At 38.2% G+C, this 16,681-nt stretch overlaps 1 protein-coding gene across 6 annotated transcripts in view; it reads left to right on the forward strand.

The window, feature by feature from the left end:
* The window catches only part of NALCN (sodium leak channel, non-selective), a 241,937-nt gene that overhangs the window by 79,038 nt on the left and 146,218 nt on the right, over positions 1-16,681 (forward strand). For all 6 annotated transcript variants that reach the window (XM_068927818.1, XM_068927834.1, XM_068927848.1 and 3 more), the window contains 3 exons: positions 7,767-7,909; positions 8,028-8,132; positions 10,972-11,058. In XM_068927818.1, the coding sequence (XP_068783919.1) occupies positions 7,767-7,909; positions 8,028-8,132; positions 10,972-11,058 (335 nt within the window). The remainder of the gene's footprint in view (positions 1-7,766; positions 7,910-8,027; positions 8,133-10,971; positions 11,059-16,681) is intronic.

The raw sequence follows: 16,681 nt of genomic DNA on the forward strand, positions 1-16,681 counted from the left end.
AATTAAAAGCTGACTGGTCAGTGGGAATACCCATGGCTTGCAGGAACAGGCAGCTTCATGATTTATTTTATCAGTGAAAGTGAGCAAGAACAGGAATACTCCAAGGTTTATAACATTTCTATGAGCAAGAGAGTAGTTTTTTTATGGACATAACATTTACAAAGCATCTTAAGGAATGGTACCAGTCAGTGTTCAGTACAACAAATAAGAGTTAAGTTAGACAACACCAGAAGGCTAGTTAGTTTTGCCCAAGATATAAAATGATCAGTCCCTTAGCAAGCACCCTCTTTGAGTTTGTCAGCCTGCACTGTCTTTGGTTGTAGTTTATACACTGCCTGATGTTCCAGATGTGCTCAAGGTACATGATTGCCATCTAGTGGGTACTGTTAAATTAAGAAAATGAGCGTTTACTAACTTGAAACAGTCGTAGTGAAACACGGGCAACAGGGAGACAGTATGTAATATTTTAAGCTCTTATTGACAACGTGTGCATTTTTACTTGTATGATTAATTCCTCATTTAAAAAAAAACGACAAATCCAAACTTTTGTCATAATTTTCCAAAACTGAGTTGTCCTCAAGCCTGGTTTTTAGATTTGTTTTTTTTCGTTGCATTTTCCCTCACCATGGAACATAACAGAGTACTCCAATAGTATAGTGTATATGTTATCAGAATCACAATCCTGGAAGGGACGATTAAGAGGACACGATGCCAGAACACTATCTTAAAGAGCCAGCTGCAGCATTTCATGCATGAACACATGCAAGAAATTTGCACTTGTTGCTTTTGAAAAAGAATGCAAAGGCAAGGAACTTTCTTGGGGAATTCACTCTTCTACAGACTACACATACCGCTAGTGGTTGTCTTACGGAGTTGCATGCACCTACCATGGATATTGGCCCTCCTCTGAATTTTATTTCTTAGTGGCTTCACAGCAGGTGCAGGACACCCAAGAAAACCGTGACGTGGTAAACCAAGGTAGTAAACATACATAGAATAAATGTGCAGAAAATGCTGGAGTTAATGTCATTCCTGGTCAAAGAAATTAGTTATAAGCAAATTTTTACCTTAGTTCTTGGGTTTTTGTTCCTCACTTTTTCTTGTGGTGGCCACGAACCATATAAGATAATCAAAGATATTAGAAAGACAGCACCTCTCTCTACACTGTGGATTCTGTACTCATACAGATATGGGATTGTGAATCTTGAAGCTAGAACATGAAGCTAGGAGGAAGGGGTCCTGTTTCCAAATTTGGCACATTTCCCATGGGACCTTTTAGCTCTGCACCTTTAATTGTGCAGTTATAAAACGGCAGCATTAGCGCACTCCCTTTTTCATAATGTCCATTCGTAGAACGAGCTGCCTGTAGCATGATCTAGTGTCACAGAGTGTGGTGATGTCAGGGAGGCACAGAAACAAACAGAAAATCTTGTATTGTTATAAAATTCAAATAACTATGGAAAATAGCATCCTTGCACCATGAGACTACTGTCCTTTTCTGTCAACTATGAGTCTTTGTTTTAACTAAATACCTTTTATATTCCTTGAGTATTTAGAAGATGGGTTTTCAGAAGGAGAGGTTTCCTGACTCTCCTATGGAAAATCATCACCTATGATGTGCTCTGTTTCCACCCCCACTTGGTATATTCATCCTAATTGTGGATAAGAGTAGAGTGACCTTGCTCCCTGGTTATGCATGGAAACCAGTGGAATTTATTTTTATTACAATTATTTTTCTTTTAGGTGATAAAGCAACTACTCCTTCCATTCCTCTTGAGTCTAATGCTCCCAGTTGGTGCATTGAAAGAAACGTTTATTGAAGAAGGCATATGCCCTCTTTACATATTCAGTACTGCATGCTCATATATCTTACTGAGCGTATTTAATAGCATTACAGTTTTCCTCCTGATTGCCCTTTTGTGTGCTAGTCTTTTATTTTACCTCTGTCGTCATCAGTAAATTCCTCTTAAATGACTTTAGTCTTTCCTGCCACAGAGTTTTAAGTATCTACCAAAGCACACAATGGGAAAATTCTCCTAAATACTTTTCTAGATATTTTTTGTTTACTGAGATTTAACAAGATTCTAGATACAGAAATTTAAATCCTAGTCCCAAATTCAACAATTTACCCATGATAACATGCCTAAACTGATGAGTGATGTCCTTATAGTCATCTGCAGTTCTTCAGAGCCTGATTTCTCCCTCCTGTGTTCCTGCATGACTTAGTACAAACTGCAGGAGGTCCCGCACTCTCATGTTCCTTAACCACGGGACTTTTAGCACCATGTGGTCAGTGCTTAAACCTTCTGAACAAGTAGGCAAAGATGCCATGGCACTGATAGATAGAATACTGACACCTGTGGAAAAAGTGGATTTTGCCATTTGATCTAAGGGGCAAACGTTAGATACTATATATGACAGCATCACCGTGCCAGATTTTTGTGATGTATCCCACCATCAGCTAAAATTCTGATACTCCCTCTCCCTCCTTACGGCTTTGAACATGGTGAGAAAAGTGAGGCATGATGCTGTGAAAGGAGAGTCTTTTGAGTAATGTATACATTTACCTAAGAAAGATATAGTCAAATATTAAAGTAATAGTCATAAAAAATAGAATGAGTTGCTCATTGCCTTTAAATAAATGTTACTTTTAGAAGAGCAAAAGAACGTACAGTAAGGCAGAGGTTAGCTAAGAAATGCTCTTCTTTTTGAAAGCAAAATATTTCACAGCTTTGGATCCCTTACTGTCATCCCTTTATTCTGTATTGAGTTGAAACAACTTTTACAGACACTGTTAACAGCTTACTTGCTGGCATCAATATTGACTGCTATGTTACTTTCTAGTCACATATGTTAAGTAAGAATTTATCATCTCGATGGTGATTGCCTTAAAATAGCCCTAAAAACACCTGTGCCAGTTATATATAAGGTATATTTTTACTTTGATGTCACAGATGAACGCGTTATTTTAATTGGGTTATTTGTGCATTTTGATCAGTTCACTGTGTTGCCGTATTGCAGCAGATGGCCCAGTGTATGTTTTATAAATACTTTGCATGACATCCCCTCTATTTTACTAATCTTCACAGTGACTTCCCCATTGATAATGACTAATTGCAGTTTCCTTGCCAGCAACTTTTAACAGATTCCCTTTTTTTCTTAATCTCTGCCTGTTCTTAACAGCATTGTTTTGTTCAATAATTTAATCAGTTCAGCAACAGTATAATATTAGCTAATTGAAACATCAGTTTATGAATTTTTGAAATGCAGAATACCCATGATGAATATTTCAACAGTGATAAGAAACCACTCTTTTTTTCTGAAGAAATGGAGAGGATTTTGCTATCTATCTGCTTCAGTGCTTTTTGTTTCCCCTTTTTTAATTCTGTGCATTGGTCCTCAGAGACATATGCAGTAAATAGGCAAGAATTTGTTAGCTGGAAGAATTAATAGAAAGGATTAACATTTTTGCCTACCCAGCATGACCGTATTAGCCATTCAACACATACGGATCAAACCAGTGAGTGAATACAGAAAAAAAATCCATTTGTCCGTGCCTCCTCTTGTCAATGAAGATTTGTGTGTGAAAGAGACTCCATAAGGCAAAAACACTTCTCGGTTCATCCCACCTGTGTCAGCAGGCAGCAGTATGTAGATGCTGGAATTTCAGAAGGAGAATAACAGCACAGAACTCTTTATAGCCTGGTATGATTTTCTGGGAAAATCCTGGACTCTCAGTAGTTTCTGATTAGAACCACTATTTTCTCTGTGAACAGAATCAAATAGTCATGTTTTAGCGGCTTTTATGTTTTGCTAATGGCAGTGCTTCTCAAGCTCTCTCTGTTTCTTTTATCCACAGTCTTTCATGAAAGGAAGCAGTAGTGAATCAGCAGAGCTAAAAGGTGATTGTAGGACAATTCCACAATTTCACAGCAATTTGTGAGATTTCACAGTTTAATTTTCTTCCTTCTTGGAGTAAAACCAGAAGATTTAAAATGTGCATAGATGGAATAGTGCTAAAAAGTCCACTCTTGGATCAAGACCTGGTTATTTCAATGCGGGACATTGGATTGTGGACCTGATTTATTCTGTGGGGAGCTGCAGTTCATGTCCCGTGTATGCCTGAATTTGCAGCAGATTTCATTGCACAACTCTCCAAATTAGACAGAAACTGGGTCTTTTAGTTCCGTGCTATTCCATTGCCGCATCAAATACAGTTTCTCATTCCTGAAAGAGCTTCTTATTTTTAAAGATCCTTTTATAGAATCAGGTATGCCTCTGAAAAGCATTGTGCATTTGGGAAGTATCTATTTTGGTGACATTTTATTTAACTTAAAAATGCTTTGGCCTGCTCTATTCCTGTGTTCTCATCCCCTCTTTCCTGCCCTTCTGCACTCTACTACCACGCTGGTTCTCAGGTAGTGCAGAAGAGAAGGAATTAACCTGGCTGAAATGTTGATGGCTAATATTTGTAAGAGTAATGTACGAGTAAGGAGTAAAAGTAAGTGGTGTGATAAGGGGAGGAATGGGGGAAGAAAAAAAGGAAAAGAATTTTAAAAGGAGGGAAAGGAGAGGGGAGGGAAAGAGGAAAGGGGAAGGGGAAGGGGAAAATCAGGAAACCAGAAGTGAAAAAGAGATTATGCCTGATACTCAACGTGAATATGGAGGAACCTTATAAATTCATGGAACTGATCTCGTACAAAATGCGTAGGTAAAAGAAATTTGGTCTAGCTGGCAAGGAAAGAAAGGGTGGGCATGCCTGCTCACATGATGTATCCAATATAGTTAGAGGATCATTGCTATATTGTTTCTGTTTGTGCCAATAAAGGTAATTCAGGATTAGAATTTTCAATTTCTGATCGTTTTCCTTCAGGTTGATTAATATATTACTTAGACTTTTCCTTTTAAGCAATCTAGACTTTCTTTTGCTTTGGCTTGGTTATTTTTTTTAACTTGTGGAGCTATACAACATTCTCTTTTCTGCACTGGTCTATCCTGGAGCTCTCCCATGAGTAATTCAACAAAGAGCTCCCATAGCAGAGAAGATAGATTTGTCCATTTTTCTCTACCTTGCCTTACACAGGAAGAAAGTGTGCTATATGGTCAGACATCCATTGGCAAGATCGACTTAGATGCAAGTCACATATTTAGTCCAATCCATTTGGTCCAGCCATGATTCTCTGTAACACCAGGCACATTATTCATTTACTTATCTTTTATTTATTATTATGTATTTATTTCCTAGAGTGGGGAAGGAAATTAATTAAATAAGGTGATTGTTGAAACTGCCCTTTTTTTTTTTTTTTTTTTTTGTACTTGGAAAGACAGAGGACCGAACTCTTTTTGGTTGTAATTCATGTGAGAATCTGGCTCACTTTTTGACAAGTTTATCATTGATCTTTGGAGAGACTCAGTTTGGAGGGTATTAGCAGAGTGAGCCTTTCCCAATCACTGCAGCTTTTTAAGTACTTCCATTCTCACTAGAACAAGGCCCATCCATCATGACTTACTGGCTTCGCAGAGGGAAAAATTAATAGGTAAGAAAAATTGTTCCTATCCAAGTGTTTTAGTTCCTGCCAGAATATTATGGCTGAAGACAAAAACAGTAAAAATCTCTATTTTTATTTACTTATTTAGATTTTCCTAATTTGTATCCTGCATGTCCTTTATAATAGGCTTGTTAATCTGTTCCTTCTACATGGTGAAAGTAGGGAAAAGATGAAGAGTACATGGCATTTCTTTATTTTATTTTTCTATATTTGAGAGTTTGAGACCTACCCTTTTTCCCTTTTGTGTTTAACAGACTGGCCATTAGCACGCAGCTAACTGATGAAAGGGATGCAAACAAAATCTCAAGTGGTTAAATTTAGCCCTTTTGTAAAAATTTCTGTCAACTTAAATGTAGTTATTAGCTACAAAGAAATTCAGCTGCGCACCCCCAAAACATAGAGAATGAACAGCAGATACTTTATTTTCGTGAATCCAGCATCCGTGTCTGTAGAATAAAGGGCTGAAAGTAGTGGTCTGGAGCCTGTTGTTGTTTGAGCTCTGCCTCCAGAATAGCAGCATATAGGACATATAGCAGGTTTATTCGTGTTCCTCCAAGCCTCCTTTCCTTCTCCCCGAGGTGTCCCATGTTCCTCTCATACACTGCTGTGTATCAGTACTGTCAGCTAAGTGCAGGATTGAGCCTGTTGAAGATAAGACTCACCAGTCACATTTTAAACCCTTGTGCCTGTACTGAAAGGCCATCTCATCTAGAGCACCAGGGCTCCCTCTGAGTGGAGAACCTAAGCTCTTCTTTGTGTTGTTTCTGTGAATTGGCACACAGACTGTCTCAAGCATTTTAATATTCTCTGCAGATAGCTGTAGCCCATATTTTCCTAAGCAAGTTTTTCTGAGATGGGCTAACAGCCAAATTAGAGCTAGCGATAGAACTGAGAAACATGTGCATCCCTCGGCATACTTAAACCTGCTCTCAAGTCTGCCCTGCACTTTGCAGAGCAGCTATAGAAAACTTACACCTGTAACCGTCTGAGAAATTACTTCCAAACAAGAGTGACATATGACCCCTAACTACAGTCTGTAATTTAACACTTCAGTTGCAGAGATAAGGGCGAAGGAGGAGCTGGTTAGAGCATATTGTCCCTTAGTTGTCTAGAACAAGGCATTGCTGGCCATTGGATCGTGAAGCACGTTCTCTCGCCGCCTCTCTTAGCTGTACACTCCTAGCAATGTTTCATCAGCCCCCCGACCAGCTGAGAACATGAGAGGTGCAGAATAGCCTCTAAGTCCCTTTCTCCTCCTCCATCCACTGTTTCTTGTAGCTTGACAATTGCTAGGATACCTAATCCAGGATCTGACCCACAATGTGGATGTTAATATCTAGCTTTTAAATTGCTTTCCTTTTGCATTCTCACCCATTAAATCCCTTTTCCACAGAAGTGGTATCGGAAAGACTGCCAGTATCTTGCAGATGAGAATAAGCTTGAAGAGTCCTTTCCAGATTTCAATATTTGGTTTTCAGATGAAAGGCATAAGGGCCACTTTGCGAAAAAAGGCTGCAGACATTAGAATGAGTTTGGCTCTTAAGTTTAAAATGAGAAAACAGTAACTTAATAGTTTTTATTCAAAAGTGAGTTTTGCACATATAAACTCCTCATAGCTTTTTTGTATTATCTCCTCTTCTCCCTCCCCAGAATGGTCTAGTAACTTCAACTCAAAAATGCTTTAACATTTTTGAGGCAACACACTGACATTAACACAGCTACCGTGGACACCTGAACTTCAACATTGTTCAATTGCTTGTTGTAGACACCTAATTGTGCTTGCTGGTATTGTGCACCTTCTTGATGTGTTGCTACTTACTCAGCCTTGCTTATATTAACAGTAATTCCTTTCACCTACTGAATGTTGATCCTGATAGTTTTAATTAAATCTGTCTTTTCTCACAGATGCTGCTGAAGTCACACGATGGGACAAATTCTGCCTTTGGAGACATTTGCATACTTCCCGCTGAATCCATCTAAGGGATTATGCATGTGTATCCAGGGAGAGAATGGAGCCCAATCTAATGTATAAACAATTGAGATTCAATTGCAAAAAGAAGAAACATGGAAATGCACCTGAAAAACTTCTGTTTGGAGAGAGGAGATTTGATACCTTTTTAAAAAAAGAAAAATAAAATAGATTAAAATTACTGTTTGCTGATCTTGAAAACTTTGGAGGGAGGCTTAATTGCAAACATTTTCATTTTTCCTTAACAGGTACAAGCATATTTACTGTTTATGAAGCTGCTTCTCAAGAAGGCTGGGTGTTCCTTATGTATCGAGCAATTGACAGTTTTCCCCGATGGCGTTCATACTTCTATTTCATCACCTTAATTTTCTTTCTGGCCTGGCTTGTTAAGGTACTAAAAAATATGTTCTTTTAAACCTATATGAAATGTAGATCATATTAGAATTGATTTCTTCTCTTTTATGCTTGCTTAGCTTTGTGTCAGCCATTTTTTCATGTTCTTTTTACAGAATGTTTTCATTGCAGTCATCATTGAAACGTTTGCAGAAATTAGAGTGCAGTTCCAGCAGATGTGGGGGTCCAGGAGCAGTACCACTTCAACTGCCACCACCCAGGTGAAGTGTTCATGTTAGAGCACCCAAATACTGAGATTCTCTGGGGACTTAATTGTTTGTAGTTTTTGAATGAATCGTAAGGCACAAGTCCCTGTTAATTATTGTTTCATCTCAGTAGGTTCTGTTTTATTTGACTTTGCATATTACCCCATATATTTTAAAGTTGTTGTATGTATTGTCATATTAAATTAAATTCTAGAGTATATTATCCAAATAGGCTTTCTTAAAAAAATATAATAGAGGAGACTGTAATGTGGTTCTCTAGATGGCTGGGTATGTTATGGTTGTATTCTCTTCCTTTCCCTTCCTTTCCTTTCCTTTCCCTTCCCTTCCCTTCCCTTCCCTTCCCTTCCCTTCCCTTCCCTTCCCTTCCCTTCCCTTCCCTTTCGATAATTCCTTTTCTCATGCCATTTGGTGGGTTTGGAACTAGAGTTGCAGATGACTATCACTTTCTGTGCTAAAACAGAAGAGCTGAAATTGCAGGCTGTAGTTAGAAGAAGGGAGGTCAGCGGGTACCTGAAGTGTGCAGGGAACTTGGTCCTGGAATTGAAGAAGGAAATACTGAGACCAAAGAGGAATGGGGTGCAGAAGCAATGAAAGAGTCGTGCTGTGACTTGAGGTAGCTGCAGAAAATGACAACCTGGATTTGAGATAATGGCTAGAAAGAAGCCATGCCAGGAAGGGCACTGGTTTGGGTTTGGGGGTAGAAATGGCCTAGTATGAAAAATGAAGGCTTACTGGTAGAGATTTAAACCGCCCCCTTATTATTGTAGCAAATATTTTAGGTATCCTAAATGTATAAATGGGTAATCTTTTTCAGTGCTAGTCCACTTTTCCATCTATGAGAGGGACCGATAAGAACAACCTGCAAAAAGCCCTTAGGAAGACACGTAAAAGAAACCTACTTACGAGGAAAATTTTTACTAACTTCTGTAGCTAAAGATTATTTACTTTCTTAAGCCAAAGGATTGAAGTGTCTTCAAAATTATTTATTAAATATTTTCTGGTTTATCTTCAGATATTCTTGTAATCCCCATGTAAATCCAGTCCTTATCTGCCTGCTGCTACATTTTTTGGCCTCACAGATACTTTTTGGCACTAATTTCCACGCTGTGCGTGGCTTTGTCAAAGCAGGCTTGGTAATTCAATTTCAATTTAAAACCTATTCTCTACCAAAAAGGGACTTTTCCACATTACACATGCTTAGCCTAAAGAACATAATGTTTGTTTCATCCCCACTGTGATAAATCCCTGGGCCATATAGCTTTAGCTTACACCCCCTGAACTAGGGTCTGGAACAGAGAGGTCTGTATAAGGAAACTCAAGAAGCAGTCAAGATTAAGGGATTTCAAGGATAATAGAAACTCAAAAAATAATGTCATCATGCCAAAGAATATGAACTTTTTGAATATAAATAGCACCATGCAGAATAAAAATGGTACTTAGGCTGTAGACAAGTAAAGGGTTACTTTGTTCCCTCAGTCACTAATATAATGACCATAAAGGAAGTACAGCTTAACAGACTACAAAACACATATTTTTCTGTATTAAGATGGGCAGAAAATTTTTAGCAACTTTGCTTGTTCGAAGCTCCAAATAAAAGTTCATGCACGTGTTTTGTGCATGGAATAACGTTGACAAAAAGCAGCACTATCTTGCTTCATTTGCCCACTTCATAAATCACTAACTAATCCAGAAACTTAGTACTTTAGAAAAGAAAAAAAATGTTGGAAGGTTGAAGTTGAAGAGGGGCCTCTGCAGAAGAATGAAAGGAGGTTCTCGTAAGGCGCTTTAACACTGCTCATTAAAACATGGTACAAAGATGACTAACTTAGTGCTGATCTGAGTTATCAGCTCTTCCTGGTGCAGAGATACTACATAAGGGCCCAGCACCATTAAAACCACATTGGTGTGTCATTGCCCCCTGTCTAATGAGCACTTTTCTCAGGGAAGCTTTTAAGCTTCAACCATGCTGATATGCTGTGTTCTCAAGGTGACTTCCTTGGTGCCGGGTGCCAAGAAAAAGGTGGGAGGGAGGTGGGAACTTCACCACACTTTGAGTATGTGTAGATTCTCAGACAGCAATTAAAAATGCTAGAGCAGCTCATGTTCTTTCAAGGACACTTTAAAGGACAGTGTTAATCACTTCGAGACACGATTTCTCGTTGTCCTTAAGCCCAACAGTCTGTGTCTTTTTATGTCCTGAATTTTGAAAAAAATATAATGCTGACAGTTCCAGAGATTATCGGTAAAATGTGAGTAATACTGTGGTCAAATGAGCTGTTTTCATTGGCATAATTAGAGCCAGGATTTCATTCACATATTTACAGCAGTTATAAGATCTGTGTAACAGTGCAAAATGACTGCAGAGTTTATCTTGATTTACATCTGTGCAACAAAAGTAAAATATGATCCTTGGAAATAAAATAATTTTTCCAGTAAAAAATATGAGGGTCATCTGTTGTATTTGTTTGCAAATACACCAGGACATTTTTTTTTTTGGTCAAAATGTGTTTCTTCAGAATAAGCTTATTAAGTAAAGAATTTATTCTGAAAGGGTACTACCATGTAATGATACTGATCAGAAATAAATTGAACTAGTTTGTATGTAAGGACTAACAGATTCACATTACATTTCATGTTATCTGAGTAAAATTCAGAAACTACTAATGTTAGAAAAACAGCATGATGCTTTTTTCTGTAGCAGTAAGAAACATTCCCCTCTTATTTTATACTAACAATCATCAAAATGTAGACAGGTCCTTAAGGGGAATATAACAGACTTCACTTGTATTTATTGGCATGTAAAACATTTCTGACAACTATTTTCTCTTTCAAGATGTTTCATGAAGATGCGGCTGGAGGTTGGCAGCTTGTGGCTGTTGATGTGAATAAACCCCAGGGCAGAGCTCCTGCATGTCTACAGGTACTTCTTAATAAATCAGTCTGTGTAACCAGCACCACTGGAATGTTGGCATAGGGAGGCTGTGGTGAGAAATAGCACCTGCAATACTTTTAGTCATAACTTGCCTTAAATCCATTGCTTTCTTCAGTGTACGCTTGTTGGAAAACACAAGTCAAGAAAGATGTACCACACCCAAAGCCAGAAGGTTAGAAAAATATATTCATTATAAACGCTCTGTCTTGTGCGTTCATAAGATAGATAAAGATTTTAGAACATTTTTTATTACGTAAAATAACATAAATGATCCTACTTTATCTACCAGACTTTACATACAAGACAACTTCACTCCTAAGTTATTCACAACCGACAGGCCTGTTTATTAACTGCAAAATACAGTAACATACACCAAGAAGCATGACTAAGCATAATAAACACATAAGTACCTCAGTCCTATATTGAAAATAGGGTCACTACACATGTAGCTACTAAGCCATACAGTATGTGAAACTTCCAGATATAGAATTCTCATTTTGATATCAGTGGGGTTTGTAAAGCTCTACCCTCCTTGTTTAAATAAACCCAGACTAAGATGCGTAATATTTTTAGAAATCCCTTTTTATTACGGCGCATTGTACAGCAGCTCAAATTTTTATTTGTATGGTAAAGAGTAACACTTCTAGGCTTGCCTCAGAGGAGAAAACCAAAGCTACTATAGCAATGTGGTAACATGATGTTTGCTAGCCATTTGGTAATAGGCGGTTTAACACGTAAGCTGAATAGTAACCTGGCAGGCACCTTTCAACCACCCTTGAACAAACTGTTCATTCTCAAATCTCTCTACTTTATCAAACTATTGGCATATATTTAATTACAGCACTTGCCTTAGCTGACAGCTTCTCTTCCTAAATTAAGTTATTAATTTTGAGAGCAACTGGAATATCATTTATAATGGTCTCAAGGTCTCATCATTTATGATGGTCAGGTATGTGGATAAACTATAGTTGAGTTCACAGTGAGGACTCCTCCAGATGAAAGTTAAGATGGCATCTGTCTTAGCCTGTTCTGCCTTTGTCTGTAGTATTGCATTATTTCCCATTTTAGGATCATGGGAACACATAATAAATTGTGTTTCAGGGAATATAAACCTCATGCATCATTGGGTGCTGTAACTTTTTATTCTTGCAACTCAACTGGCAGTTTTCTTCTCATCCTTCATCCTTCTGGGCAACGCAGAGCCTCCATTAATCTATGGCCTTGCTGGAGGTCAGTGACATCCAAAGGAAAACAATGTATTTTTGTAGAATAGTGCCTGAAATACGCTATGTGCTTATGAAATATAGACTAAAATACAGCCTAAAGAAAGCAAATCTCAGAGTCTCACATATGCGTGCGCACCTTTATTAATCTTACTGTGCATTATTGTTTCATTTCTATCAATCGCTACATAAAAAGACAATAGACTTCAAACAAGTCCGTATTTTTAAAGCCTTTGCAGTATATTGAAAGCAGGTGTTATGCCTGAAGTCCGTCCTGAGGGATGTCATTGCTATTTATTAGGGGTTTTTTTTTTTCCTTAGAGGAAAGTGGTACATAGATCTGAACCTAGGAAAAAGTTAATCGGGTTGAAGAATACACATCGTGCCTTTAGGATACGTTCCATTAAAAGGCATTCTTCTGACCTTTATTAGCTAAGTGCACTGTCATTCAATATCCTGTGAAGGATGGAGTTCTCAGGAAAAGGTAGTGAAGACTCTCTATTGCCCTGTATCGTTTTAATTAAATTTCATAGTAAATTTGGTTTTATTAATTCCTCTCTGGGCTCTTTAAGTATTACTACTCCAAATACAAAAGAGAACGCTCATTAAAAGTTCTCTTTCAACAGTAACATGGATCTGTGCTTTGATGAAACTCTGCTTATTGAGTGGATTCAGGCATTTGTAATTTACTTCCTCAAACAACAGTACTGTGCATTGGGAGAGGAAATGACCTAGCATCTAAGGAACTGGAAAGGGGCTCTGGAGGTTTGGATTCAATTTATTGGCCAAGCACAAATTTCCTGTAAACCCTGAGTGAACTACTTAATAGGTATCTTAGCTTTAGGTTACATTCTGTGGGGTGGTGGCGCGTCTCCCTACCAGACATAACAACTGTGGATTACTTATTATGTAAGATGGGCCAGTAAGATGGGCATGTTGTGTATAAGGAGGTAAATAGAGAGATCCAGCTCTTTAATATGGGGAGTGATGGGGGCAAGAATAGCACAATTTATCTGCTGCATGTAACATAAAAACCTCTCTCATACTGATACTGCAAACCACTTCACAAAGACTAGTTGAATTTGTCAGAGTTCAGCTTTTGTACAACTCATGGTTACTCCCACAGTAGTCTGTTCAGGTGTTTCTGCCTGGCAGGCCTTATTAGCTTAGGTATAGCATTGCAGTGACATGCAAGGGTCCCATGTGTTTAGTGCTATTCTTCAGCTACTAATTCAGGTATAGTACAGAGGTACCTCATAGACTCTGTGCAGAGCCTTTGTGACTCTCTTTATCTCACAAGAGTGCCATGTTTTGGCACTCTTGCACCAACCTGTGCAATTACGTAAAACAAATAAGTAGGCAACCGCGTCTTTACGTTTCTTTACGCTTCAGCAGATCTGCAAAAAAGGGGAGTACAGAGAACTTTCAGAGAGCTCCTGATCAGTGAGTTGCGTGCTTAGGTATGTCTAAAGTGCTGGGCAGGGCATCGGTGCCTCCCAGAGCATCCCCTGTTGTCTCACCTGAGAGCCCATGTTCCTTTCCAGTGGGAATATGACGTGCAGGCAGCAAACAACCAGCATGTGCATATAGAGCTGGGATCTGCAAAGGGCTTTTGTATCCAGTAGAGTAGTTGTGAAAAGTAAGCAAGAGTAAGACAAAACCATGAAGAGATGGGCAAGAAAGATGGGCATTAAGAGGTGTTATAGAACTTTTAACTCAGATGCCTACCTGCTCTGTTTTCACTAGCTCTTTAGAACTGCTGGAAGTGGCAACAGGAAAAGTTACCAACTATGTTTTTTAATTTTGACTTGCAAATCTATTCTAATGTGGGGTAAAGAGGCTTTTAATTCAGTATAATGGCTTTATATTTATTACATTTTTCTTTCAAGCGTTCCCAAAAGTGCTTTGTGGTCTTTTTGTTACTTATTCTCACTGTTCCCCATGACTGGCATTGATTTTAAATATTGATTTTCTTTTGTCACTGAGAAATAATCTTTATATTTTCCATTTTAACATGAACCATTTGGCATGAATGCGTGCTGAGGAACCCACATTGCCACATTATTTTGCTGTTGTTGATAGTACTTTAACAGATTGTAGTGTGTTAAAACTTCCTGCCCACCATGATTTACTCCTACAAGCACAGTAGGAAGCTCTCAGTTCACAAATAAAGTAAAGCTGAGCGCCAGGTTCCAAAAAAAATCCTTTTAAAAAACTCTTCAGGGGTGTATTTACCCTTTTAATCCCCTGGTAAAGGCACATTGTATTTTTTATTATTACTTTCCTGTTAATTTTAGGGGTTGTTGATGTTTTTATCACTCCTTTCTTCTTTTTTTCTTCCAGTCCCCTAAGACTTGTAAAATATGCATACTGCTTTAAAGGCGAACTGAAAAGTTTCAACTTGCACATGTCTTCCTTGAAACTGTGATTGATATTACTAGCACGAAGGCACTAACGACATGTTCAGTCTTCTCAGTACATAGATTTGTAATGAGCAGAGAAAGTTCGGAACTGTGGTCCTGTGGAGATCAATGAGCCAGACAGTAATTCCATGTTTGTGCTAATATTTTGGGGTCATATGTCCAGCAGAAATGGAACTCACAGCTGGAGGTGGAATGGCATTTAGAAAAAACCTGGGAAAGCTCTGTGCAATGTATAAGCATGAATGGAAATGGTCATCTACTCACAAACTTTTTGTGCACTTCTACTCTGATACTGATGGACTTCAGCACTTTAAAAATATTTTATTCATTTTTAATCATTTGTGCTCTGTCTAGGGAAGTAGTAGAAGGTCACAAAGCTATGATCTGGGCAAGCAAGTGACATTATTATCACTACAGTGCTCTTGAACATAGGATTAATGTCAGAATTTTAATCATACCTTTCTTCCCCCAAAAGGTTAGTCTGTCATGCTATGGGATATTGTCAGAATGTGTATATATATTACAGAATTTTAGAAAACCTTGAAAGGGAGGACAAAAAGATCAAAAGTAATATAGAAAGACAGAAAGCATATGGTAGGTGGGGAGGAGGAGACATGATCAGAGAAGCGGGAACTGAGTGTTTTAGCAGTATCATGATGGATATACCAAATGAGAGAAAGAGAATGAGACAAAACTGTGTTTAGGGATTTTCACTGCCAGAGTAACAAAAGAGAGCACAGATTGGTTTTCTCCTCTTGCCTTTCTTGGAAAGTAAATATTGGTGAACCAGAAAAGTGTGGCAGTTTATTTATAGACTAATTTGCACTTTTGTGTAACTTTGGAAGCAAGCAAAAGGTATGCCTACACATCCCTATTCTTTTCTCACGCACAGTGGCTTTCAAAAGATTTGTTACATGGGCAGACACATTTCTTTAAAATGAATGAAGCCACCTCTTACAGTGAGAGAAAAATCCTCTCCTTCAGTTGGCTAAGATTTAGTTTTAACTCAAATAAGTTTATTAATTTCATCAGAAACAGATTAAATAATTCCAAATCCTAAACTTCAGAGGCTGTCATTTTAAAAAAAAATGTACATTTTTCTATGTTTTGTTCTTGTTCAGAAAGCCTAAAAGTTGTATCAGTTAACAGAGGCTTGGATAGTTCAGTGATGTGTTTGGCACTGAAATAGGACTGGAAAATGACCATGTTAGTTTTACTTAGGAGACTCAGGAGCAGAATATGCAAAGTGTAAAATAAAAACAATGCATTCCGTTTTGGTGAGCTAAAAACTGTGAACAAAAATGAGGTGGAATGAAAGACTCTGGGGAAGCTAAACCTTTTCACAACAGAAGAATATGCAGCACTAATAACACAAATCCGGCCCCACATAATCTTCCTACTTTCAGTTGCCCCTAGCAGGGTAGCAAATCATGGACATAATGAAGTAAAGAGACTTCCATGGTTTCCCACTTGTACATAGGGTTGTGGGAAGAAATGGTGAAATTGTGGTGAGTAGAGAGGGGTAGAAATTTTATCATCTGGCCAACTCTCAGAGTCTGGGTGGGGATTCAAAAAATGATCAGTCATTAACCATACACCGTTTCACAACTTTTATCTAGTTTCACAGGCTGTTACCATCCTCCCCTGTCTGCTCTCCCCCTTTTTTTCAGAGGTTTTAACCATAGTAACAATGGCAACTGAACAGGCAGTGAGTTTACTCCTGAAATGCCTTCAGTTCACTGTCTCATCTAGTAATGTAAACTGGCATCAACTTAAGTTTGTGTTAATTACATTAAGTTGTGAAATCAAACAGTGGAAGGTGATTACTGTCCATTTAGCTGGAGAAAGGACGGGACAGGCCAATTATAATGTAAGTCATGTTTTTCTTGGGTAAATGAACTGCTAGGATGTTGAGAACTGATATCTTTTTTTCATATGAGTAAAAAGATAATCCCATAATGCCAG

Source organism: Struthio camelus, chromosome 1, assembly GCF_040807025.1.
Source record: "Struthio camelus isolate bStrCam1 chromosome 1, bStrCam1.hap1, whole genome shotgun sequence".
In the NCBI taxonomy this organism is placed as follows: domain Eukaryota; kingdom Metazoa; phylum Chordata; class Aves; order Struthioniformes; family Struthionidae; genus Struthio; species Struthio camelus.